The sequence below is a fragment of the Tauraco erythrolophus genome, chromosome 7 (assembly GCF_009769465.1).
Source record: "Tauraco erythrolophus isolate bTauEry1 chromosome 7, bTauEry1.pri, whole genome shotgun sequence".
Taxonomy (NCBI): domain Eukaryota; kingdom Metazoa; phylum Chordata; class Aves; order Musophagiformes; family Musophagidae; genus Tauraco; species Tauraco erythrolophus.
In genome coordinates this window covers 27,967,846-27,993,235 of record NC_141471.1, presented here as the reverse complement: position 1 = coordinate 27,993,235, position 25,390 = coordinate 27,967,846, and the positions used below count along the sequence as shown (strand labels likewise).

Below are 25,390 nucleotides of genomic sequence, written 5' to 3'. Positions count from 1 at the left end.
AGCTCCACAAATAAAGATAAAAAAGCAGGTGACAGTTACATTTGCAGGTGAGCCAAAGAGAAAGTCTTTCCAGTCATTTAGCATGGAATATTTGTTTCTTCTTATTACACATAACCACACATTAGTCTGACTTAGCATGGGTTTACAGGAGGTTTAAGTTAAGAATGATGAGATATCTTCTGTTTCATATATGTCTTCACACAATACAAAGGGGAAAAATGCAACACAACTTTGAAGGTCCTGCGGAGCAGTAACAGTTTCAAACTGGTCTTTACATCTGCTATTCAGTGACATTTCTGCATGTCCCAAAAATGAGTTACCATACTTAAAAAAAGGAAAGACATAAATCTCTTTTATCACAGAAAGAAGAGCAACTCTTGACATTGCTTGTTTTACTTCGTTTTCATGTGTTGATCAAAATGCATTTTATGGTTTTATTTTAAATTTAAGCTACCTAGTTTTTTTTAAGTTAGGTTTTTGTTGTGTCTTTTAGCCTGAGAATAACAAAATAACATTACCACAAAGCAATAAAAAACCCATGAATACTTAAAGGAATTAAATCAAATTAGTTATTCTGCAGAATAAGAAACTGATTTATGAAGAGATTAACTAGGCACTCTTCCAAGCAGCAAGAATGAAAACTCAGTGTATAATGCCAAGCAGTCTGCTCAGGTTTCTAAGAAAACAAAGAACATAAAACAGGGACATCATCTTAGATGACTATGTACAATCACTTAAACTTTACTACAATGTAAACACAATTTGAAAAGAAAATCATCATCGAATGCATTTATCAACATTGTATTGAAAATATTAAATTTCCAGTGTCTTCCAGATAACTTCTCTCACTCAAATATAAATTGATAACCTCCTAAAATAACAGGATGCTAGCTTTAGGAGGCTGTTAAAACATTGTTACAATTTTTCTCCTACAAAGAGCGCAGAAAGAGTCACTGCAATGTGGAATTCTTGTTAGCAGGTGTATTTTTTTTGCCGGTGGTCTATCTCAAGAAAAATATCACAAGCCTTTAGAAATATCAGGAAGTATCTTTTACGGCAATTTCATTTTTAGAGCTGAATAAAATGTACATCAGAAACTTGTAGAAATTGGATTTGGAAGGAAAAATAAAGCTAACACTACGTAGATCTGTTGTGTATTAGTTTTGAATGAACTAGGTTCTTTCAGTTCACAGACCATTTTACATATCAAAAAAATTATTAGGATCAAAAGAAATGTAACTATAAACATTGCACCCCAACAGTTTCAAATCTGAGCTTCAGAGAACTGTACAGACACAAATCTGAATGCCATAAAGTACAGAGCAGAAGAGAAGCCAAGCCAAACGAAAACAAACATTCTCTTCAAAAGAATTCAGTATTCGCATTTTTTAGGCTAGCAAATTTTTGAGTTCCAGATTCTAACTTTGAATCAACATCTTAAACAATTTATGGTTTGTTCTTCATCTGTGCAGAACTAGATGAAGACTGCAGCTTCCAGCATGCACGAAAGGGAAGTGACATTTCTCAACTAGAAATGCTGCTACGTAGTTAGCTTTGACTATAAAGCAGCAAGCTAATACTGCTAGCTTCCAGTTGTGAATACTTGCCTCTTGTCTGTCCATTCTTTTGAAGAAATACTGAATATTTTAATACCGCTCTTCAGAGGCAGTGACGCCATGCAGTGTGAGCTATACACTGCTTCCATCATAGTCAAAACTACACAGCAGACTCTGCTGATGGCCTCATATACCAGGAAAACAGAAATCTCTGAAGGATGTAATACGACCACTGATAAGCCATCAAAACATTCTACAGCCTACGCCCAAAAATCCAGGTTTTGGTGGGGATATTCTTTAAACACATCAATCAAAACAGTTAATATATGGCAGCTTTGGATTTGGTAACCGTCACCTCCACGGCAGCATTGATCTTAACAGCAATGTACTGAATTTAATTTTAACCAGAATCCGTCTTCCTCTTCTTAAAGTGCACTTCTGTAAAAACTGAAAATCTTCAGCAGACTCAAGTTCGATAATTGTTTCCAACAACAGCTTCATAACAGCACAGCACAAAGCTTATTCTCCCAATGCTTATTGGAGAATGAATCTGAAGATACGGTGCTTTTATTGGAAAAAATCCCAACCAACTCAAAACAAAATAAGCCCAGTTTCCTGTTCAAAACACATGAAAAATAAAGCAGAGTGTGCTGCTATTAAGAAAGTTGCCTACACACTGGGAGCACAATGAAATTTATACAGATCTATATGCTGTGCTCTAGTTAGAAATTCATCCTTGCTCAGATATCTAAAGGATAAATGTTATCCTCAGATTTCTGTATAAACCCACATAATCACTTAAGGCTTTGCCTCCTTCCTGGATTTACTATTGTACAGTTAACAGAAAGAGTTTCACCCCCTGTCTTTCTCCCAGGGGGAATATCGACTCTCCTGTCTTTATCTCCAGTGTATAATAAGAAGTCACTGAACAGTTGTGTTTCCAGAGCAGTGTTGTTTCAAGGTACTGATGCAAGATGAAACTTACTCCAGTAGACAGAACTGAGTATCCAAACACCATAAAGAAGCTGAACTTCCAGTCAGAAAGTTAAGTCAACTCTTAATTGGACAGAGCACAACTCCTTTTACCCAGCTGAAGAAATGTTCACCCATCGTTTCAACTGGCCATCCTATTCAGAAGAGGTGAAGCTGTGGACCATGCTCCTTGGCATCATGCTGGTTACTGAAGTGACCAAACACACAGAGCTCAATAGAGAAGAGTATTTTTGTAGGAAACACTGCCACACAAATATGAAATCTGTCAGCTGTCAACAACAACAAAACAAACCGAGGGCTGGGGCTGTTTCACAGGGCAACAACAACGAGCGTGAACTGGATATGCAGGAAAGTAAAACTACACAATATAAATTTCCCCAGTCATTGTATGCATAGCCCCACTTCTCTGTACACACTTCTGTGTAACGAATGCAAGAAAGCTGAAGGGGCATCAGAGCGGGTAAGAGTTTTTCTTCCCTTGAAGTGTCTCCGCTTTCCTAACACAGCAGCACTTCTGCTTATCACTGCTCATTAGTGCCCTCTGTTGCATCCGATGAAGACTTGTCTGTTTTCTTTGATTTCCTCTGCAATTGCTCTTGTTCCTTCTTTCGAAGTTTCTCCCTTTGCTTTTCCATTTTCTCTTGAGCTTTGCGAGCTTTCTCCAAAGATGCTTTCATTTCCTTTAGCTTTTTTTTAATGATTGCTCTGTCCTGGGAAGATGTCATACCAAGAGCCTGAGGTGGGAAAAATAAAATTAAACAAGAAAAATAATTTCATACGCTTTAATCTATCACCAAATTTTTTGTATTCTAATAATAACTCTTCACAGGTAGAAGACTATCACAACTAAGCAAATGTGAGACAAGCTCAGACACATTACTTGAAGCTTAAGTAATAATACTTCATACTTCTGTACTACATTTCATGCTTTCCACCTCTAGATTAAAAAATTACACTGCAACCACAGTTTCATTATGTTGATTTCATTGATCAAATGAGCTAAAGAATCATAGAATCATAGAATGGTTAGGGTTGGAAAGGACCTCAAAGATCATCTAGTTCCAACCCCCCTGCCATGGGCAGGGAAATCCTCCACTACACCAGGTTGCCCAAAGCCTCATCCAACCTGGCCTTGAACACTGCCAGGGATGAGGCATCCACAACTTCTCTGGGCAACCTGTTCCAGTACCTCACCACCCTCAATGTAAAGAATTTCTTTCTTATATCTAACCTAAATCTCCCCTCTTTCAGTTTAAATCCGTTGCCCCTTGTCCTATCACTACACACCCTTGTAAAAAGTCTCTCTCCAGCTTTCCTGTAGGCCCCCTTTAGGTACTGGAAAGCTGCTATAAGATCACCCCGGAGCCTTCTCTTCTCCAGGCTGAACAGCCCCAACTCTCTCAGCCTGTCTTCATAGGAGAGGTGCTCCAGCCCTCGGATCATCTTCGTGGCCCTCCTCCACGATTAAACTATTAAAGATTAAACTATTTGCCTGAAGTCATCTAAGTCTACTTAGAAGAAGGCTTCCCAATTCTCACTGCTATGCCTTAGTCAAAAGTTCACTTGGTCTCTTCCAAAACCTCTAGAGTTAGTGAAAAGCCAGCAAAAAAAATCAGAAAGGAAACACCAAACTTTGACTTTCAGATATGCTGAGCCTCCTATAACTCCTTCCTGTAATTATTTTTGACAAAAGTAAGTTCATATTTTTGCTACAAGAAACAGTGCATACTTTATACATCAAAACTGTATTCAGTTCTAAGATAGTACAGTTGATATCCAGCTTATGCCTCCAGTATCCCAGTAATCCATTTTTCAGTTGCTACTTCTGATGTATTTCTATTTACTATCTTCTCTGCATCACCCTTTTGCAACACAGAGCTGGAAGAGAAATATGTGCACGCAAATACCACTTACACATGCTGCTATATGATTTACTCATGCAAATATGGGTACATTATATACACCCAGAGTTTTCACAAAGCAAATGCTCTCTACTTCTGAAGCTTCTGAATCCAAGTGCATATCGGAATTTCTTAAAGTGCTGCCGTGGCTTTATACTCTGTGTTTATTATTCTAGTCACCACTCCACACACAGGGATTCACTGCTTTCTGGTCGAGTTCTGACTTCCTTTAAGATTACCTGAAGTGACAACAAATACTACGGTTAGTCTTTAAGTGGTCAGTCAATTACCTTGAGTTTACTCCCATCCAGCTGAAGGAGATGCTCCCCATTAATGTTTTGGGTACTGAATTCGGAAACATACTGTTCAAGGTTCAGGCTCATGAGCCAGTGGGAAACCTGCTGCACACTCCACTCCTGAACAGCACGACTCTGACACTGACTGTGTTTAGGAGACTGTCCATCGTCAAGAATCTGTGACAAAAACATGCTGCATTATTATCAAAAGGGTAACACAGACAAGTAATAACATTCTTCTGTACAAACCACCAGCATCAGAGCAGAGGTATCTGTACTATCTTTACATTACAACAATAACAATTTCATATTAATAACTGTATCTAACCAGCTATTGAAGAATTGGTACAAGGTACCCAAAAAGTCTTCTATCTATAAATAGAAGAAGAGAAAGGAACTGACATTCCTTTTAATCTAAACAGGGACTGAAATGGTCAGGTGGCACAATTCAAAATATGTACGCTCCCATTCCCCCGCAAGATTTTCATCCTTCAAATTAAAACATTTCTAGAGGATGCAATGAATTCTGTATTTCACTTCCCGGGCCCATTCACAGATCTTTATGATGTGTTTAAGCTATAAACCAAGCTTAATTCAGCGGGAAAAAACTCTCAAAAAACCACTCCAAAGTTCAAAGTGATGACATCAAACAGCCAGTGAGACTGATACTATCTATGGAAGACTATGAGATGACACAGAGGAGCGGTAAGGAACACACAGCGATCCCACAGCCCTGGCCCTGCTCTCATCACATTGTGCTGCAGAGGAGGAGAGCACAAGCACAGCACCAGGAGGGGTAGGTGGGTGTCAGCTGCTGGGGGCAGCCCTGTGTCCCCACTCTGCCACTTTATTCCACCCAGGGGTACGCCAGCAGGGCCTGAAACAAAAGCTACTCTGTCCAAGCCATGGTCAGCAAAGCAGCTGCTACAGGCTGCAGCAGCTGTCTGCTGTTAGAGCAGCCTTTACACTGGGTTAGATGATGCTGGGAGCTCTCTCAGCTTCTGGCTGTCTAGTTCTCAGGGAAGGGGAAAAGCCGTATTAAGCACTATCTTCTCCTTCTCCTATCGCCAGCAGGAGCACAGTGCAGCTGATGCTTGACCTGGTGGATTTGCTCTGACATCGACCCTCCTCCCCCTTCCAGCATACCACAAAAACTGCAATTTGCTATGGTCTGGAAAACTCTTAGCAGCAAAATGAGAGGGGAACTGAAGACAAGAAGAGAGGAGCCAGTGACATCCACATGTTCTGCTTGAACAAGGGGGTTTGCCAAACAACATCATAAAACAAGAAATGTGAATCTGGAAATGAGACGATATGTTGCCACGCGATGGTCACACGATTCACCACAAAAGCACACTAGTATCTCACCTCATCATCAATCATATCCAGGCTCTGAGTGAGGGAGCAACAAAGAAATGGGAAAGAAAAGCATTATAGAAACAAAATACAGAACGTGTAACAGCATGTAAAAGTTCAGGCAAGGGCAGCACCAAGATCTGCAAACAGATATGGCTACTCAAAACCAAAGAGATTTCTTTAAAAAAAATTATTTCCAGAAGCAGAGAGGTTATGTTGGAAGCTCAGCAGACACATGATTTGGCAGCTAAACCTGAGATTGTGTCAATGAAACCCCCTTGGGAGTTCCTGGTCTTGACACCCTAGGACCGGTGGAAACCTTCCTGATGGCTCCAACTGCAAGAACAAAAGCTCCTTAATTAGAGGAGAACAACCTGCAAGAACTGAGTTCCCTCCCCACCCTTTCATTTTTTTCATCTCCTTCAAATAATCACGCTGGATCTGCCAGAGAAGCCTGACTGAAGCAGTGCTCGCAGCAATACGCTGCAGAAGGCTGAAGAGCAACACTGGCCTAATCCCCTGCCAGGGGGGTTGCGGAGGTTTCCACTGCATCAACTCTTGCTGAACACGCTGCCTGATTTGGAGGCTGCAATTTGGCACGCAGCAGAGGATCGAGCAAACACATTCATTTTTATAGATCTGTTCAGGCTTGGTATTTTAGAAGTGATAAAGTAGAGAGCTGAACAAGCAAAATGAAAGCATTTTCAAGCTTTTAATTCAATACCACTGGGAACAGGGCATTGTCAATAAAATACATAATATAAGGAGAATGAAACATGGTAAGAGAATGAAATGTATTACCAAGAGAGTATTAATACTAAATAAAGTATAAATTATGACTTTGTTGTCTTCAGTAACTCACAGAATACACACACTCCTGTCTACACTCTCCTATGATTCTTACAAATTTTTGCCCTTTATTACCTGTGGTAAGTAACCTCTAAACAATGGTTGGTTTTGTAGACTTGCATTTTGGCAAATGGGGTTGCATGGAACAGCTCTCATTCTTTAAACCCATGCAAGGCATGCAGGCAGTAACAGTACAAACCTAACTATCATTAAAAAACATAAGACACAGATACTTCAAGTTTCTCCTCTCTAGAAAAAAACCTGGCTCAAACCTCACGTGAAAAATCTGAAGTTCTTACTGAGTGTTTTTAAGAAAACAAAGGCACGGGTTTCCTGAGTGCACAGGACACGTTGTCAGCTACTGTCAAACCGTGCAGCTTCACTGAGAACGGAGTTAAAAACTCAGTATCTTGAGAAAAGTATTTTAAATATATTATATTCAGCTCGATTATGTCACCAATTGACAGGGTTAGGAATGCTTTTTCACATTATCATTGTTCAAAAAAATAATGTGGTTTGAAGTACCAGAATTCAAATCCACTGTGCAAAGCAAGCACGAAGAGAATGCAAAGTGGATTAACACATATACATTCTAATCAATATATATACATTCAGGTACAGTAATACACAATTACTGTGTGTACAGGTCATTATTATTTTAATGTATCAGGGTAAAAATTAGCATAAGTGAAGATGCCTTACATCTCAACTATATTTACCAAACTATACTGTATCTGTATTATCTCAAAATTGTATCAATGATGTCCAATTTAGTGTATATGTGTACATATATTAGTCCACAGGTATATATTTAGAATGTAGGAAAAATGTCTTGAAATGTGTGAGGATATAGCACCTCTTAGGAAACCAACTGCATTCTACCTTCCTATGATAATACCATAGGACCTTTATTTCAAGTAATTATTATATGAACAAGAAAAATTACAATCTAGAAGCCAAGATTAATTTTTGTCTCCCATTCTACTGCCTAAAAAAAATCTATTATTTGAGTAATTACCAAGTAAAATGCCATGGGAGAAAGAAAACAATTTCATCAGCATACCTCGTCTGACGACAGTGCTAAGGAGTGCGAGAAACCTGGGGTTTTAGGTTCTGCTCCTAAACCGCTCAAATCAGCTGAACTTGTGCTGCTGGGACTGAAATCATCATTGAACGTGAAATTCTGTGGAGAAAAAGATGAGTTACAATAAACAAATCATCTCATGTGCATCTAAAAGGGAAATTTTCTTTCTGTCTTCCAGGTTGGCATAGTTCAGGAGTGATTTCAATCATTTACCAAACCAGTTACAATACACATAAGGAAGGATAATTTTTAGTAGTGTTAATATTTATAGGATACACAGTATTCTTTCCACTGTGTACTTCGGGAGACACCTTTGCTATCTTAATGCCTCAATGAATAGCAAAGGGATCTGAAAGCAATTTCCAGACTCCCTCTTAAGATGCTGGCTCTCGTCCTGGAGCTAAATTACTTCTTCCGTGGGTTAATCACTAGCATTTTACTGTCTTCCAAATATTTAGGACAAGCATAGCACAGGCAGTAGCACAAAGAATAAGACAGAGGATTAATTAGCAGAGAGAAGTGAAAAATGCTATTGAAAGAGCAAGGAGAATATCCTGTGAATCCATTTCTGAGTTCCAAATAATCTCCTAGAAAAGTGAAAGGATCTTCCCTTTTTGTCTATACCTTTAGAAAAAAATGAAATTGAAAGTAAAAGAGGTCTTCAGATATTGAATGTTATTTACTGAAATAATAACCATAAAACGAACACTGTTTTTTCTTAACAAGGCGATGACAGACATCACACCTTACAGCAAAGAATAGCAAAAGCATGCACATATTTTCCAGGAATACAGCAAAATTACCATCAGAAGACAAAAATAAAATATTTCACATTAGAGCGAGAACCATAAAAAAAAACAAAATCTAAAAAAAAAATTAAGGACATCATGATATTCCATTAAATAGAATATATAGTTGATGATATGAAGACCTCTAATCTCTAACATGTAAATGAATATCAAATTCAATTCACATTCAATTTAAAAAAAATGGATCCAAACATCAAAACCAAAAAACAACACTAAAAAAAGTTACCCTTTTATCCCCCTTAAGATATTTGACCTATCTTTTCTGAAAACAAGCAGTCTTCCAAAATATCAAGAGTTAGTCCTCTTAGTTTTGCTGGAAATCCAACTAAATATTGGTATCACATTGTACTTTAAAATCCAGAACAGCAGTATAGGAACTGTTAATTTAAGAGCTTACAAAGTTTGCACAGAACATAAAAATGTTTTTGTGACCAGTTTTCTCACACCTATGTTTAGAGTTCCTGTTTTGCTTTTCCCAACTCTTTATAGAGGAGAAGAAAATCCAAGCAGCTTCCTTAATATGCAAACTTTTAGCCCCCACAGTGTTCTTAGGCCAGGAGTTCAACAGCTCTACCTCCTGTTGTGTGAAGAACATCTTCTTTTTTAAGTGCTCTGATTTTTCTTTCACCTCCATTTTATGCACGCTTCGGCCTTACGATGAATTTAAGTCTTTAAAATTAAATTTTTCTTTAGGAAAACCACAAGACAGCCAAAGCCTGCTAATAATTATGACAGCAGGACAAAAAAGCCCTCAAAACCTCAACGTAATACTACCTGTAAAAGGGAGTGCCTTCTTCCCCATTTGAAAACTGTTTTTACACAATGTTTGTTTAAAGGCAAAAATAGGAGTTACATGTCTAATCCTCATCTTTCCTTTCAAAAGAAAAGTTTTGAATTAGTTTCTCTTTAACCTACAGAGATTTCATCCTGATCTGGATTAGTCCCCTAGCAACACCAAGCTGCTCTCCCTACCAAGTAGCACAATCACAACTATGACCTGGCATAGCATGGTGCACAGCAGAAGCAACGTATTACCAGCTTTTGGCACCAAAAGAATAAGAAATGCCTGTGGAAACCGCTATTATGTACATACATGTTTTTGTAGAAGATAGAGAAATTAGATTTCTGATTCACATTCCTGTACACAAAGCTGAGAAATGTATCTCTTTCTTTTTACTAGACCAATATAAAAAGTAAACTGCTTCAAGCTATAAAAAATACAGGCAGAGAAGTATTTTCTGGAAGTGAAAATAAACATGAAAAAGCTAAGTATATTACTACAACTAAAGGTTATTTAAGGAATTATCATGCTGACACATTCATGCACATAGAAAGGAATCAGACAGATGTATTAAATTGCAATAGTTCATATTTAAAGTTCAAGCATCTTCATATATAGAATAAAATCCAACATCCAGCATGCATGGCAAACAGATTTCATTATTGCGGGGAAAAAAGGCAGATGATGACGGCATACAGCATTTCTTCACTTGCGAACACCTCATTAACACGGGTAGGTATTCCCGCAATCAGTCCTGAAGAATGCAGAAAACATCTATAATTGAATACACAAATCCAGCATTTGTTCAGTGGATCCAAATGCTAATTTCCACTGGCACCACTTGCTTTTGTTACAGTACAGCACACCACAGTTAGTTTACTGAATTAATGTACATTAAGACAGAGTAAAAAGGTTGAATCTGGGATGGCACAATGACAGAGATGTTCTGTTCGGATGAGCTTTTACCGTACAATGAACACCATGCACTGTTTATTGTAGTGTTCACATATTGGCCTGTTCTTTTTCCAGAAACATGAAGCCAATTATGCCACTCAACACAGCGGGAATAAGGTAGTTTTTATTTTCTACCTTTGACCCTTTTTTAGCTGGACTTATATTTTCAGAGGAAGGTTCAGTTGAGCTGGTAGGCGATGGAATGTTGCTAGAAGAATTGGATCCCTTGCCACTCTCTCCATACCATGTGAATGGTACACAGTGTGGGAGAGAGGAGGATCGTTCTGCTAAAGATTTAGTGTTTGTTGATTTCTGCAGCATCTCTCTGGCAGTCCTGTTTAAGAGAAGGGAGCAGAAATATGCGTTAGATTATAAAATAAAACAAAATGCTACAGAGGCAGTTAATTGTAGAAAGAGTGACATTCCCTGTAACTGTGACTAAAGAACTGAGTGGCATGCAGCTGGTAGGAGCATGCCTGAAATCTCTGTTTCATCAAAAGAAGAAAAAAGTGGGTTCTTTTGATTCTTTTTCTAACTGAAGCTCTCTTAGACAACACATACATAGCAAACGGAGACAGACGCCAGCTGAAAGTGCCTGTACTCCCGCCGTTCAGATGTGAACCAGCTCCAGCCCAGAAGCCACACGTTGTATTGGTGCATTTCTGAGCCCCACTGGTATCTCAGAATGATTAAACAGATTAGACTCAGCACTGACCCAAGCAGGTTCTGGTTCCCAGAGAAGGTCTGGCTTGGATTTCAAGCACAGGCAGGGCAGAATAAATCAGGTGTGTCTGTATCCATCTATGGAGCTACGCCTTTGTTACAACAGCTAAATACTGACAGAGTATTACTATCTTGATTTTAAAGTTATTAAATATTAAAAATACTAACATAGAAAAATGAAAGAAACACCTATGTGGTATTATCAGCTTCTCTCTTTGTAGTAACAAAGATTGCAGTGGATAATGCGATCAAGGCAAAGCTAACAGTTACAGAATAAAATGCCTAAATTATTCACTAGATATATCATGTCAACAGTACAGTGTGTAAATTAAAAACAACCATGCAAAGTGTCTGCCGCAAAGAACTTATACATGTCATATTCTCATATTATTTATATCAATGGATATTACTGTTTCAGAGCATTAAACTTTTACTGCTCTTAGCAGCCACCAGTAAATTACACGTGCATAAATCTCCCCTCAACTTCTACCTTCTGGACAGCTTCTACATCATCAACATAATCACTAGAGCTTTGTATTCTGTGAGGTCTCTTTTCTATATGGATGAAACTGAGGTTGCCAAAGGGCCCCCACCCACGGAAGCAGAAAAATCCTCCCTCCCTTTGGCTACATCAAGAAAGGTAGATGTATCTGACCCAGTCCTGTACTCCTCCCTCATCCCCTAATCTTGCTTGAAAGCAGAAAGAGAAAATAAACGATGTTTATTTAACTGCTTCAGGCAGTGGAATATATGCTTCTTACTTAAATGGGGAATTTTTTATATATGTAACACTAGTGGCAGTCTTAGGAAATAATTCAGCATTTTATTTACAGTTCCTGAGTGCTATTTTTTGGAAATGGTAAAATAATGGATGCAACACCCATATGACAGTGTGATTAATTCTACATCAACCATTTGCTGTAATGGACATAATTATAACAGGATGCTGTCTTTTGATGATCATCTTCCTTCTTTCAAAGAGCTTATACAGTTTTGGATTGTAGAGAAAACATCCTCACATTTCTTCTGAGGCAAATTCTTCGGAGTTCGCAACAAAGGAAGTGACAACGGGTGTTTAAAAAGATATACTGAAACAATAACATTCTAGTTTACAGAGCCATAGTGAGAATTACAAACGCTTATGAATTTTGACTTTGAAAACAGTATTAAACTTTGCTTTTAGTAACTGTATCCAAACTCAGAAATATTAACAAACAATACAAATATGGATTTATCAAATGGTCTAATAAGCAACTGATCTCTCTGTGCTTAGATCTGCTTTCTCTAAGGCAGATACCTATGGGATCTCACAAACGTCTGCAACAAGCCATGTTGGTAGGCTGAACATACCAAGTTCTTACAAAAAAGTATACGCTCATTTCCCCCATCCCGTGGCTTGGTATTTAAATTCCACGTGATGTTTAATACACTGCTGAGGGCAGTAGCTGCCTTATAGCTACACACAGGTGCAGAGAATTCACTTTAAGAAATCTCTCCCTGTCACTAGGGAAATCCGGCAGTGAATATCACTAACTCCAAGGCACACTGCAAGTAGACATACCAGCAGAAACAACTGGAAGAGGTTTTCTGACACCAGGGTAGAGGCGACGACTACTGCCTAAGATCACTGAAGATCTGCCAGATATTTGCAGGATATAAATGTACAAATGTATGCTGAGATAGAGCATTGCACTTCAGTACCGTGTGCCTGAGGGAGTAAGTCAGAAGTCTAAGGTTTTCTTTTGCTTTTCTGATGTGACAGAGCTACATAATATTCTTGCCACTGGGGCTCCGTGTATTAGACTGTCAGCAAAAAACCATAAACAGCTACATACTGGTTTTGCATGACAATTATTTTCTGAGTAGCATTGAAAGTTTGCTTTCTTTATATAGCTCTTTTATCACATAGGTTTTCTTTTGCATTGTTTTATGCACGAAAAGTTTTTGAGTTGCTATGTCCTTTCTGGACTTTTGGAAGGTATTAAGTCGGCTTAGGACTCCTGACATCTAACTGACTGCCTGTCTTTCATACCTGGAATCAGGTATCACCTCCTTTAGTTGGGATCTTGTCAGACTCATTAGCATGTGAGGAGAGACCTTCACTGAAAATCTACACTAGCTTTTGCACAGAAGATTGTTTCCTGCTGTTTTGAACATTCATTTATTTATTCAGAGTCCAGATGCTGGCGATGTGTTCTCATCAGATCTCACAAGGAATTTGCAATTCCTTCCCTGAGAGTTGGGGATGTGATCAATGCAGTCAGCATTTTTCCTACCTGCTTTCAACTTATAATGTCCGTCTTCAGAAACTAACCCTTCTGAGGGCATTCCTGACATGGGTGCTATGAAGCTGCTGTGAACAGCTGCTGCCTATCCTTGCTCTGGAGGCTTTTTTCAAAAAAATATGTGGAATTGTGTCAAGATTTCTGGATCTCATGATCCAGTGTGCATCTTGTAGGCCAGCTCTGATAACATATTTCTGCAAATCCCATTAGTGAATGCAACAGCAGTAGTAACACCACAATATTATACGCTTCCAAGTATTTTTAGATTATATGTTAGTTTTTCATTAGTTAAGAAATTTAGGATTGTAAGCTCAGAAGGTTACCTCAAAGCTTAACACTTATTTACATGAAGTCAGTGGGACTGTTAATGTTCCCATCTGCTAGGATGATTAGATTTTCCAATGTTTCTGGCATATAATTTCTTGCATCCTCAATCTTTTACCCATACCTACTGCCATAGGTCACCCTAATAGCTTCTTTCTCTTTCCGCTTCTTGCCCTTGTTTGAACTCCTTCTCAAGGGAGCCCTATAACAATATTAGAAAACATCAGGAAACATCTTTGAAATTTTACTTTCAATCATTTTAATTCAAAGAATAAGTATCTTAAATAACAAAGTGCTTACCCAAGATCTGTAAGTTTTCGCTTTAGTTTTTCTGCATGCCCTATAATAGGGCTAGTTGTTCTTGCTGCCTGAGCACATGCGGCACCATCTAGGATACATTTGTACATGGAAGAATGTACATTATTATTTTTAATTGCTACTGACAGCTATTCCACTTTCTATCCAGAACAGTTTGTGTATCTTTTCGTAATTAGACACGCATACATGTACACGTGTGTGAGTACTCAATTTAATTAGGTGAATTCTTCTCATTTTTAAGATGACAGTGTGAAAAGGAATAAAAATAGATAAATACTTTTAGAATTTGAAGACACATATGAAGAAATCTTATTTTAATTGAAGAAAATGAAAAGTTCATTTTGGTTGAGTTTTAATAATTATGTAGTAAGTCGAACAACACAAAATATTTACAAGTAAACATTACAGTGAATCCATTTTTACACTCTGCAGTACTTGCTTTACAGAATTAATTTGGTACGTATGCTTTACTTCCAAAATGACTCCTGAAATACTTTCTTGAAATTTGGAACCAAGGCTACCTTTTATGATGACATGCTAGGTAACAGTTAGCTTGAACATCTTCGTTAAATAAACATTTAACTTGAAATCCAACCATTCCAAATGTAAAGAAAATAAATAATTAAAAGTAGCTTAGTTAATAAATTTGCCCTGAGACCTCTACCAATTTTTGATCTCTTCTACAAACACTGTTAAAGTCTAAAGAGGAAACAGCCTGCAGTACCTATAAAGCCAAAACAATGAAATCTGAGTCTGCAAAACATCCTGTGACATCTGCATAGAAGCTAAAAGAAAACACTTAGCATTGAAAAAAATCAGACACAGTTTCTGTGATTCTTAAACATAAAGAGGAAGCAAATGAAGGTCAGTCATTCATATCACTTGTGGTTTGGTGACTTTTACAACGTGACTTCAGATATAAAGTGACTTTGAACTGCAAGCACTGCTGGGTCTGTGGATTTCTCCTACTGTAGCTGCCATAAACAAAGCCCTCAGAATTAACCCAAAATACCACACCACTATCACAGGACAGTCCACTGTGTGTATATAAAAACTCTGCATGTTGCTTTGTGGATAATATTGGTCAGATTTTCATTCAAGTAGCATATTCAACATGAAAGTGGCTCATGAATCCTGGAAAAAGCAGGAAAATAAGCTTCTTGCAATACCCACACTCTAAAAGCTGTATTATTTCTTCTAACACAAATCCTTATGCTAAAAAAAGCATTCAAGAAGCACTGTGAAGTAACCTCATGTCAAAAAAAGAAAATGAAAAAAAAGTAATAGGAAGAATGACAAAACGAAGTCTCCTGAGAAGAAATCCATTCCCCAGGGAGGCCAAGGAGAGCTTTAGGCAATGCACACTTTGCATCAACCCTACACTGTGCATGCTCCTCTCCCTTCTCCTCTTATGGTTTGGTTCCTCTTTCACCTTTAGTGTATATTTCTCCTTCAACGTCTGTCGAAATTGTCACTTTAAAGAATAAAAGATCATAGTGTTTATTTTCACACCAGCTATTCACAGGCAACTGGGGCTCAGGCACTGGAGGGCGGTGGGCTTTTTTGAGAAACTTCTTAATAGAAGTCAATGAAACTATAAGATGCACTGCTTTTGTGGCAGGCAAATAACAAAAGCATTTAGTGGCTGGAGGTTTTGCTGTTGTAGTAGAAGAAATAATTTGGAGAGCTCAGCAGGGACACAGTATGGCAAATTCCTGTTCAGGCTCTTTTATCTCTGTGCTCCCACTCACATCCAGCTGGAGCCAGCCCGAGCCCTCCGAATAATGACAATTTGCTGGGGAAAGCATTCACACTAGCTATGGGACACAGCTGAAGATGGATGGGCTGGGTCCCAAAAACAACTTGAGTGGCAGAGTAGATTTGACTCTACAGAGGCTTGCACGTACAGAGGTACACCGTGCTTGGCCCATGGCGGTGGCCATGAACCAGGGCTGCAGGTGCCCTGCCTGGCCAGGAGGGGACTCTGACCACCCTGGAAGGGCACGTTTTCCCTGATTCCTCGTAGTTCTTCGACAGAGTGAGGGAGAGCCAGTTCCTCAGAGTAAATCACACAGAAGCCATTTATTCCATCCCTTTCAGTCTCAAGCAGCTGGTGTAAGAAATCTGTGGCTGACGGATGTGAAAGGAGACTAGACCTAACTTTCTTCCCCAAGGTCACAACACAGTTGCAGCCAGCCTCCTATCAACGGAGGATTGCCCACAGGCGTCACCTCGGCCGCCTTGTCTAAGGATGCTGTTGCACAAGACAGGCAGAACCGAATAAAAGAAATTAATCATCCATATATATGAAAAAGTTGTGCTTCAATGCCACATCATTTTGCAATAATGAGGAAACTGATCTCATGCCACTTCAGCTCTTCCCACAATACTGCACGATCTCATAAGAAAGAAAAAGGAGACAAGAGTGAACTTGACAATTCTCACTTTTGCTAATCAGAGATTGATCAATGGAGACACACATGTCCACAAATGTGTCCCCTTTCCATCTCTCAAAAAAGCCTACCTGAACACACAGAACAAATACAACAGTCCTTCTTATTTTCTGACCTGTGAGAGTTTGACAGTCAAATTAATAATGAATTAAAATAGTATCGCTACTTCCTGCCAAACAACAACTGCTTTAGGATATTTTTTTTTTGTATGCAAATTTTCCATTTGAAGCTAAATTGCACTGGTTTAATTTTCATGTACTCATCAGAATCTGGATACACCCAAAAGCACTGGTTGTTTACTTAACAGCCACAGTGGGGAAAGCACAACATCAATATTTAGACAGACTATTTTTCAAATCTAAATTGGGAAGGAAAGAGTGACATAGTGAGTGGAATATAATACTCTATTCTTTACACTACAAGGCTAGTTTCCACCAAATTTTTATCACGATATTTTTCATGCACTGGATGGAAATACAGAATTTATGACTTCATAGATAAACCAATCATACATTCAAGCTGTACATCACACTCCTATGTTCACACCCTTATTTTTACTTGCCAAACTCAAGCTTTGAATTTAACTTTGATTCGTTACAAATTACACAATTAGCAACTATACAATTAGACTAGCAATTTCAGAACCTAAGTAAAAATGCTAGCATATAGTAACCTAGTCTAAATTCAACTAAACTTCATTAACCCGTCTTTTAAGAATCTGTGTGAAGGCCCTATATGAAGATTAAGGAAAAACAGGTTATAAACGAATGGCAAATCTTTTGAGCTACACAAACAGAATTCCTCAACAAATTTTTTTTTCCAGTTAATTTAAGTAAGTCAAAGTCTGTTACGAACTTATCCAGACCTGATCCCGCAGTCCTCACAATTTTGATCACATATTTTAGCTTATGTGACAGTTAGAGAATGCATAGTGCATAGCTAAGACTGCTAAAGTTGTGTAAAATGCTATTTTTGACTCCCCAAGGCATCTGAACAAGAGGGCTCAGAATTCTGTGCCATATCGTATTGTTAATACATTGAATAAACTAGTATCTGAGAAACGTACCTAAGCTAGGTATGATTGCATCATGTTTTATCCAGCTTACATTTAAAGAATTTGAATTAAATAAATACCAATGTGGCCAACCTCCTCAAGAAATTACCTGAATTTTTTTTTCTGTAAATGAATATTCCCCAGGCATTGACCTCTTGTTTAATCTAAACTATGCTGCTTCTCAGCAATTAAGAGCTACAATCTGTTATTCTTGCTCTACACTCCTTTCCCCACCCTCCAAAAAAAGCATCTAGTAGTGCCAAACCCACATAATTCACCTAAGTACACTGTGTTAAGCATGCTTCTAATACAGAAATGTCCTAAGGTCTAATAATTTGGTGTTTTTTAAAACAAAAGATAATATTTCCTTAAAGGCAACATCCCCCTATCTTTTTCAATGAGTTCCAAGAAAGAAAAAAAACAAAGGAAGCAGTTCCTGATCTCAGTTCGGACTTTGCCCTTTTCTTATACCACCCTACAAGGTAAATTGCAATGTTTTTACTTCCAGGTAGACAAAAGGAGTTATGAGACGATGGCCTTCTAGTTGGTCCATGGTCCTATTACACAACAGCAATTTATAAAGTAGATGTAAGTGAGCAAAATGATGCATCAATTTATTGTAAAAAACAGTAATACCTTTATTCTGTAAAATATTCCTGCCAGCTGGATGATGCAAAGGAGATGCTTCAGAGCTGTGCCCAGATTTTGACGGAGAGGAAAGTGGAGTGTCTCCCCGAGCATGGGGGGAAAGGACACCTCCTTTTTGGTGTTGTCCGTCTTCCTGGTTTTCAGTTAGGTTGTCAAGTGAGATTGCTGCATTGCTAGCCACGGGGGAGAGGGAGGAAGCACCAGAATCTGATGCTGGTGAGGATGCTCTCATGCATAAGGGCAGTGGTGATTTTGAAATGTGCATGGAACTACTGTAACTGTTTGATGGCTGTTGGTATAAGAGATTATAAAGCAGGTTATATCATTTAGTAACCAATCAGAGCAAGGTTTACTTTGAACATGCAATTCTTTTATTCATTATTTATCCTTCTATTTGTAGGAAACGCTTTGGCAATTCATGCCATTATCTTTTGATAACATGCACAGTGTTGTTTATTGGTATTTGCTTTCCGATGGAAGCCAGAATTGGACAAAACAACGAGTAAATATCATTATCAATTGTGTTAAAAAATTAACAAACAAACGCATGATTCAAGTTCCTTTCACCTCCTGCATAAACGAAAGGACTCACTCTGCATTATAAAGCACGCATAAATCAGAAAGCCCAGGACTCCTGTTAAAAAAAACCAAACACAACAAAACCAAAAAACAAGGTGTGCTGACTCAAAGGAGACCAGATTTGCACATCACTCAAGGACATTCATAGCATACTGACCACAGAGTAATAAATACTGCCTGTGCTGCAAGGAAAGGACAAACACAGAGAATCAAATGACTTACAGGGGCAATCTAGCACTCCATAGGAAGCCTGAGAGAGGGTAGAGTCCTTCTCACCTTTCGTTCTAGGCTGTCCTCTCCATCAGTTGAACTGATGCTATCGTATAGCCTTGTTCTAGAAGGCCTCTGTCGCCTGTTCTTCACTGAAAGATGAGCTCGAGTCTTCAGAGCTTTGGAGTCCAGTCTCTCCGTTTCTGGCACTGCTTCACTGAAATCTGTATGGAAACATGATTTGAAGCTATTTAACAGAAGAATCTTTCACTACTTTTTCCTAAGACAGGACCTGCAATTGCAAGTATATGCACTTTGCATGTTTTACTTGTACCTGTATCTTCATCACTGTTAAAGTACACATGCAAAAAATGGTTATTTGCATAAATCATTAACAAGTTTATCTACACAGATCCAGTAACTGCATAATGACAAATCAACTGCAAATATTTAAAAATTCAAGAAATGATTCCCACTGTTAGGTGAAGGACCACACAAAACCAACATACTTGTCAAAAACAGCTGTACTAGCCCAGAAAGCAGGTCCACTTAGACGCTCTCAGAGGGACTTGCACATGCTTGGCCTACAAAGAGCTCTCCTCCGTCAGGGCATAAAGGAATCCTCATCTCACTGCTTTTTGACAGACATTTCCCAGGATCTGCATGAATATACCAATTTAGACCCAGGGACCAATTCATTTATCCCCAATCTTGCTCTTTAATGCCACTTGAGAAGCAGATACTGGACTGCCATTTTTTTCCCACAGCTGCCCCATCAAGCATTTCCCTTGTAACTTCACCAGTTTTGCGGGCTGTTCGTCAAATTACAAAAGTGTCTCAAGCAGTTCTCAGGCCGCTCTATATTTGATCGTAACCAAAATGGCTTACAAATTTAAAGAACATGATTTATTCTCTCCTGTACTGAGTGTCCCTCAAATAATCTTGTACAATACGAACAAATTACAAACAAGCAATGTCTGTAGTCAGTAGCACACACAGAGTGATACAGGTAGTATCCAAATAATAGATAACCCCTTGTGATTGGATTGCTTTACAGGCAGCCTTTTACAGGATTATGAAACAAGTGTTAAACTCATTCCTTTGGACCTACAGTGAAACAGGTTGCTTGCTCTATAACGTTATCCCTCTCAGAAGGGACAGCAGAGGGGAGGAGTCCCAATCCTCCTCTGGACGATGAGGTGGTCACCTGTTGTTCAAAGTTGTATGTGACAATATAAACACGATGCCTCAACTGTTTACCCCAACTCTTCTGCATGTAAAAGTATCTTTTTATTAGTACTTGGCAATCCCATTTGTTACTTCCTCCCTTGCTGCACAGTCAGAAAAATTATCTCCTCTTGTAGGTCCTTCTCTCTTTTACTCTGAGTTCCTTCAAACTTATAAAACTTACATAAAGTTGATGAATTCACATCTCTGTCAGCACCAAACATTGTGGTCCCTCATACAACCTACCGCAAATACAGCCTTGCCTCACTTGCCCTCGGATCACATGAGAAGACACTCTGCCAAGCCCCTTTTCCTAAGCAGGAGTCTAGAGGACGTGATCATTACAGTGATTATCACAGTCTATGGTAGTTGTCTGGTTTCAGCTTTCAGCAACACATTTTGGCAAAATCATTAGAAAGGCAGTGTCACAGCTTTGCAGGAAGAACCCGAGAGTGCTGAAATAAATTTTCACTGCAACTAACTATCAGTGATACTGCATAAAGTTTAGCATGATAGTAAAAACTCAGAAGGTCCATGAAAGGCATCCTGAACCACAGCTGTTCAAGGCATGAATAGGAAAGCCACAACGTGCACAAGAGAGAAGGGACTCTGCTTCTGCCTGATTTACTAGGAAAAAAACTATAACTGTGTGAAGCAGGACACAGACTATTAGATCTGTCATTATGCTGATCCAACAGCTCAAAAACACTCTGAGAGATCTGCAACAAGACAGCAGTAATTATCCCAACAAAACCCATCAAAAGGTCACCAGAAGACCTGGGTGAAAGCTGGGAGATGTACTCTACTCTCCCACTTAACTCCCTACACAGTTGCTGTACTTTCTGAACATCTGGGCTTTGTGCAGATGTTATATTTTACCCTATGTACTTTAAAATAACAAAAAGAAATAAAAAACAAAATCCCAGAGCTGCGTAATTTTCTTGTATCATCAGAAAAGACATGGGCATTGTCACTCTTACTCACTGTTGTCTTTGTACAGATAACTTTCTGCTGGAAAAATCACGAAAACCTACTTAGAATCATAGAATCATAGAATGGTTAGGGTTGGAAGGGACCTCAAAGATCATCTAGTTCCAATTGTCCTGCCATGGGCAGGGAAATCCTCCACTACACCAGGCTGCCCAAAGCCTCATCCAACCTGGCCTTGAACACTTCCAGGGATGGGGCATCCACAACTTCTCTGGGCAACCTGTTCCAGTACCTCACCACCCTCAACGTAAAGAATTTCTTTCTTATATCTAACCTAAATCTGCCCTCTTTCAGTTTAAATCCGTTGCCCCTTGTCCTATCACTACACACCCTTGTAAAAAGTCCCTCTCCAGCTTTCCTGTAGGCCCCCTTTAGGTACTGGAAAGCTGCTATAAGATCACCCCGGAGCCTTGTCTTCTCCAGGCTGAACAGCCCCAACCCTCTCAGCCTATCTTCACAGCAGAGGTGCTCCAGCCCTCTGATCATCTTCGTGGCCCTTCTCTGGACTCGTTCCAGTAGCTCCATGTCCTTCTTGTGTTGGGGACTCCAGAGCTGAACACAGCATTCCAGGTGGGGTCTCACGAGAGCTGAGTAGAGGGGCAGAATCACCTCCCTTGACCTGCTGGCCATGCTCCTTTTGATACAGCCCAGGATATGGTTGGCTTTCTGGGCTGCCAGCGCACATTGCCGGCTCATGTTGAGCTTCTCATCCACCAGTACTCCCAAGTCCTTTTCCTCAGGGCTGTTCTCAATCCATTCTCCGCACAGTCTGTACTTGTGCATGGGATTGCTCCGACCCACGTGCAGGACCTTGCACTTGGCCTTGTTGAACTTCATGAGGTTCTCACAGGCCCACCTCTCCAGCCTGTCAAGGTCTCTCTGGATGGCATCCCTTCCCTCCAGTGTGTCCACAACACCACACAACTTGGTGTCATCTGCAAACTTGCTGAGGGTGCACTGGATCCCACTGTCCATGTCTCCAACAAAGATGTTAAATAGCACTGGTTTTGAAGGGAAAGCAGTTTTAGATGTTTCCTCTTTCACCTACTGCCCAAACACCATTATGTCATCCATAAAAGCTGGAGAAATATTTAATACAAAAAATGGAACAATGAACCAACCTTACTTGAGTTCAAAGTCACCCTATTCAAGAAAGTGCAACACTTCATATATGACTTGCCTCTACAAATTGAGGTAACATAACTGCAGTTCCCTTGGCTATCAATCATCTACTCGAATGAAATCCGAGTTATTTCAGCAAATTTAATACATTGCAAAGCCACAGTAAGGCAAAATACATTTAAAAGGTGTTTTCACTTTTACACCACAAATGAAATAATCTTTACAGTTTCACCTTTTTTTCTTTTTTTAATCCTCGTAGCAAATGATTGATCCAGCAGAATCTATCCAATTGTAGTCTGATACTCCAACCTCTTCCTCTCTTAGGTCAGTTTTCTGTTATTTCAGTGAATCAGAGTGTGCACAGAAGTGTGTAAGTGCTAGCATAGGGCAATGGAAGAGGCAGAACGAGGTGGCTGGACAAAGGCAGGGATGGTGTGGAGTCTCCCATTTCAACAGTAATTATCTGTCAGTTCAGCTCAAACTGTCTCTCAAAACCAGAGCCACATGTTGAGTCAGCATGCCAGTAAATAACTGAAGGGTAAGACTCATTCAAACTCATTTTTATTTTTGCAGATCTGTGTTTTCTTAAAGCACTGCAAAGACTTTCAGTACCATGTTTTGCTTTTTTAAGAGTTAAACTCTATATACCAATGACACTACAAACCCATTAGCATTGTCTGACCCGTAATTATGCTTCTGCCCTGAGTACTCGATAGGATAACTGCACGTTGTCATGACTTGAATGGCTTATACTTATTCTTTCAGGTGCACACACTTCCAAACGTCACTTCCTTTCACAGCTCAAATTATGCAAAATATCAACGTAGTAGTGCAAATGCTTATTTCACAGACATGGTCATATTGGCCTTGTTTAAGGAAAATACCTCCTGGGCCTGGAGGTCACTGCTCCTTCCAGCCCAGAGCTGGGCTGCCCGCACTCAACGGCAGCTCTCGCAGTTGCGCAGCGGGTACCGAACCGTGGTTCAGCGTGCTGCAAAGAGCTCACACAGCATCAGTAGGGCTCCTTCCCCATCAGAATCTATGTTTAAGCTGGGCTTCACCCTCAGGCCATGCATCCTGTGGATCCAGACGTGAGCCAGAACCCACAGACAGACCTCACAGCTTGCCTTTGGACCTCCCTCACCACCAGGAACTTGCATGGGCTCCCAGCTGACTCCACTTCCATCACTGGACCTGCCCTGCTCGCCACACTTGGGTGCAGTGGGGATGGGCTGCTGTCAGGTGGTCTCTGCCCTGGCCACATGTGCTGTCACCCTCGGTCTCAGCTCCCTCTTCCACAGAGAGCCACCAGCCCTCACTGCTCATCAGCACAAAGACACACCCCATGTGTTTCAGGTATCTCTGGGGAGCCTGAGAAATCTCTCATGTAAAAGTCATAACAGGTTTTATTTTGCTCTCAGAGACAATATAGTTAGACTTTCTTTCAGCAGGCGTTGAACCACTTGACTCAAATGAGCTTCCATTTGAATTATTTCAGTGCCACTGCAGAGCAGGAAAGAGCTCGCCTGTCCTCCCACTATTCTTCCATTATATGGGCTGATGATTTCAAAATCTTGTTCTGTGAACTGATGCATCCTTGGGTATCCCAAAGCACCCAGAAAGTATAGCCATCAAAGCAGCTTGAACAGGCATTTGCAGAGATGAGCACATACTGTCAAACTTGGCAACAGCACTGAACTGTTAAGATTTCAAACCACTGACTCCCTCCAGTAAATAGTTTGATTCTCTACTGCAGGCACAGCTCATGACCACTAAACCAGAAAGCTACAAAGCACTTCATCTATTTTTTCTGGACTCTCAGAATAAATCACGTATTTGTAAAACAGAAACAATCCTCAGGCTTCTAGTTTTCCTGGGCAAAGCAAAGGAAGAACTCTGTGGGCCCGAATGGTTTTGATTTTCTAACTTCCACTGATATTACTGGCAGCCCCTCAAACTCAGTATGAGCTAATGTTACAGCCTGAGGAGTCATCCAGCCTGGCATGAGGCTGAACATGGCTGGAGCACCTGCAGCAGCAGGGACAGCTACGCTCGTATGTACGCAACCACCAGATCAAATCCATTACCTCTTTCCAAATCTGTTATCATGCAAACACCTTAGATCGCACTGAAGCAAAAAACATAGTTGGCATCATTTTAATTAAAACATGTATTTTTACATAACCTGATTTTTTTGAGGGAAGACAGATCTGCAGACTTCAGAACAAATGGTACTGGATGTGGCTGCGTACATGCAGTCCCACCTCACAAACGTAATGCTGAGGCTCGAGAAGAAGCGTGCATTATATTTGCCAAATAAAATCCAGAAAAGAGAAAGGAGCACTTCAATGAACATCACAGAGACAGTGTGCACAACACACTGCACCTGGTGGAACTCTGCTCACCCTCCAAAGACATTGTGGGCATCCCTCCTGTCCTTATATCTCCTCTGCAAACATCCGCGGGGTGATTAGTAAATACACTAATTTCTAGTGATTAGTATTACCAGACAAAGGCAAGTTTTCTTAAAAGGTTTACACAAGGGTGACGTGGAGACAGTCTCTTTTTCTGAAGACCAAGCATCACTACATTACAGTCTGATGCAGCCTTCAGAGACTCTGATACGGAATTCACTGGTGAAGGTATATGAAGTCAAAGAGTGCTTCAGGATGTTTAGATATCTCTTGATTTAAAAAAAAGGGCTTTTCTTTTTCTCTTGTCAAAAACACACATCCAGCCTGGAATCTAAGGTCCAACTATGCTTTTTCTGCTTTCCAAAAATCACTGTCTATTTTTCCTAGCGAATAATTCATGTTTGTAGTCAGGTGGTTAAACTCCGGTATTTAAATTCACAGTTCATCTATTCTAACTCTCAGAA

At 39.7% G+C, this 25,390-nt stretch overlaps 1 protein-coding gene across 1 annotated transcript in view; it reads right to left on the bottom strand.

The window, feature by feature from the left end:
* Window positions 1–3,070: 3,070 nt before the first annotated feature.
* The window catches only part of PPP1R9A (protein phosphatase 1 regulatory subunit 9A), a 147,146-nt gene continuing 124,826 nt past the window's right edge, over window positions 3,071–25,390 (bottom strand). Inside the window, 9 exon segments of the mRNA XM_086614686.1 lie at window positions 3,071–3,283; window positions 4,741–4,923; window positions 6,115–6,138; window positions 8,015–8,134; window positions 10,715–10,913; window positions 14,036–14,113; window positions 14,212–14,299; window positions 18,373–18,673; window positions 19,240–19,397. Of these exon segments, the coding sequence (XP_086470812.1) occupies window positions 3,071–3,283; window positions 4,741–4,923; window positions 6,115–6,138; window positions 8,015–8,134; window positions 10,715–10,913; window positions 14,036–14,113; window positions 14,212–14,299; window positions 18,373–18,673; window positions 19,240–19,397 (1,364 nt within the window).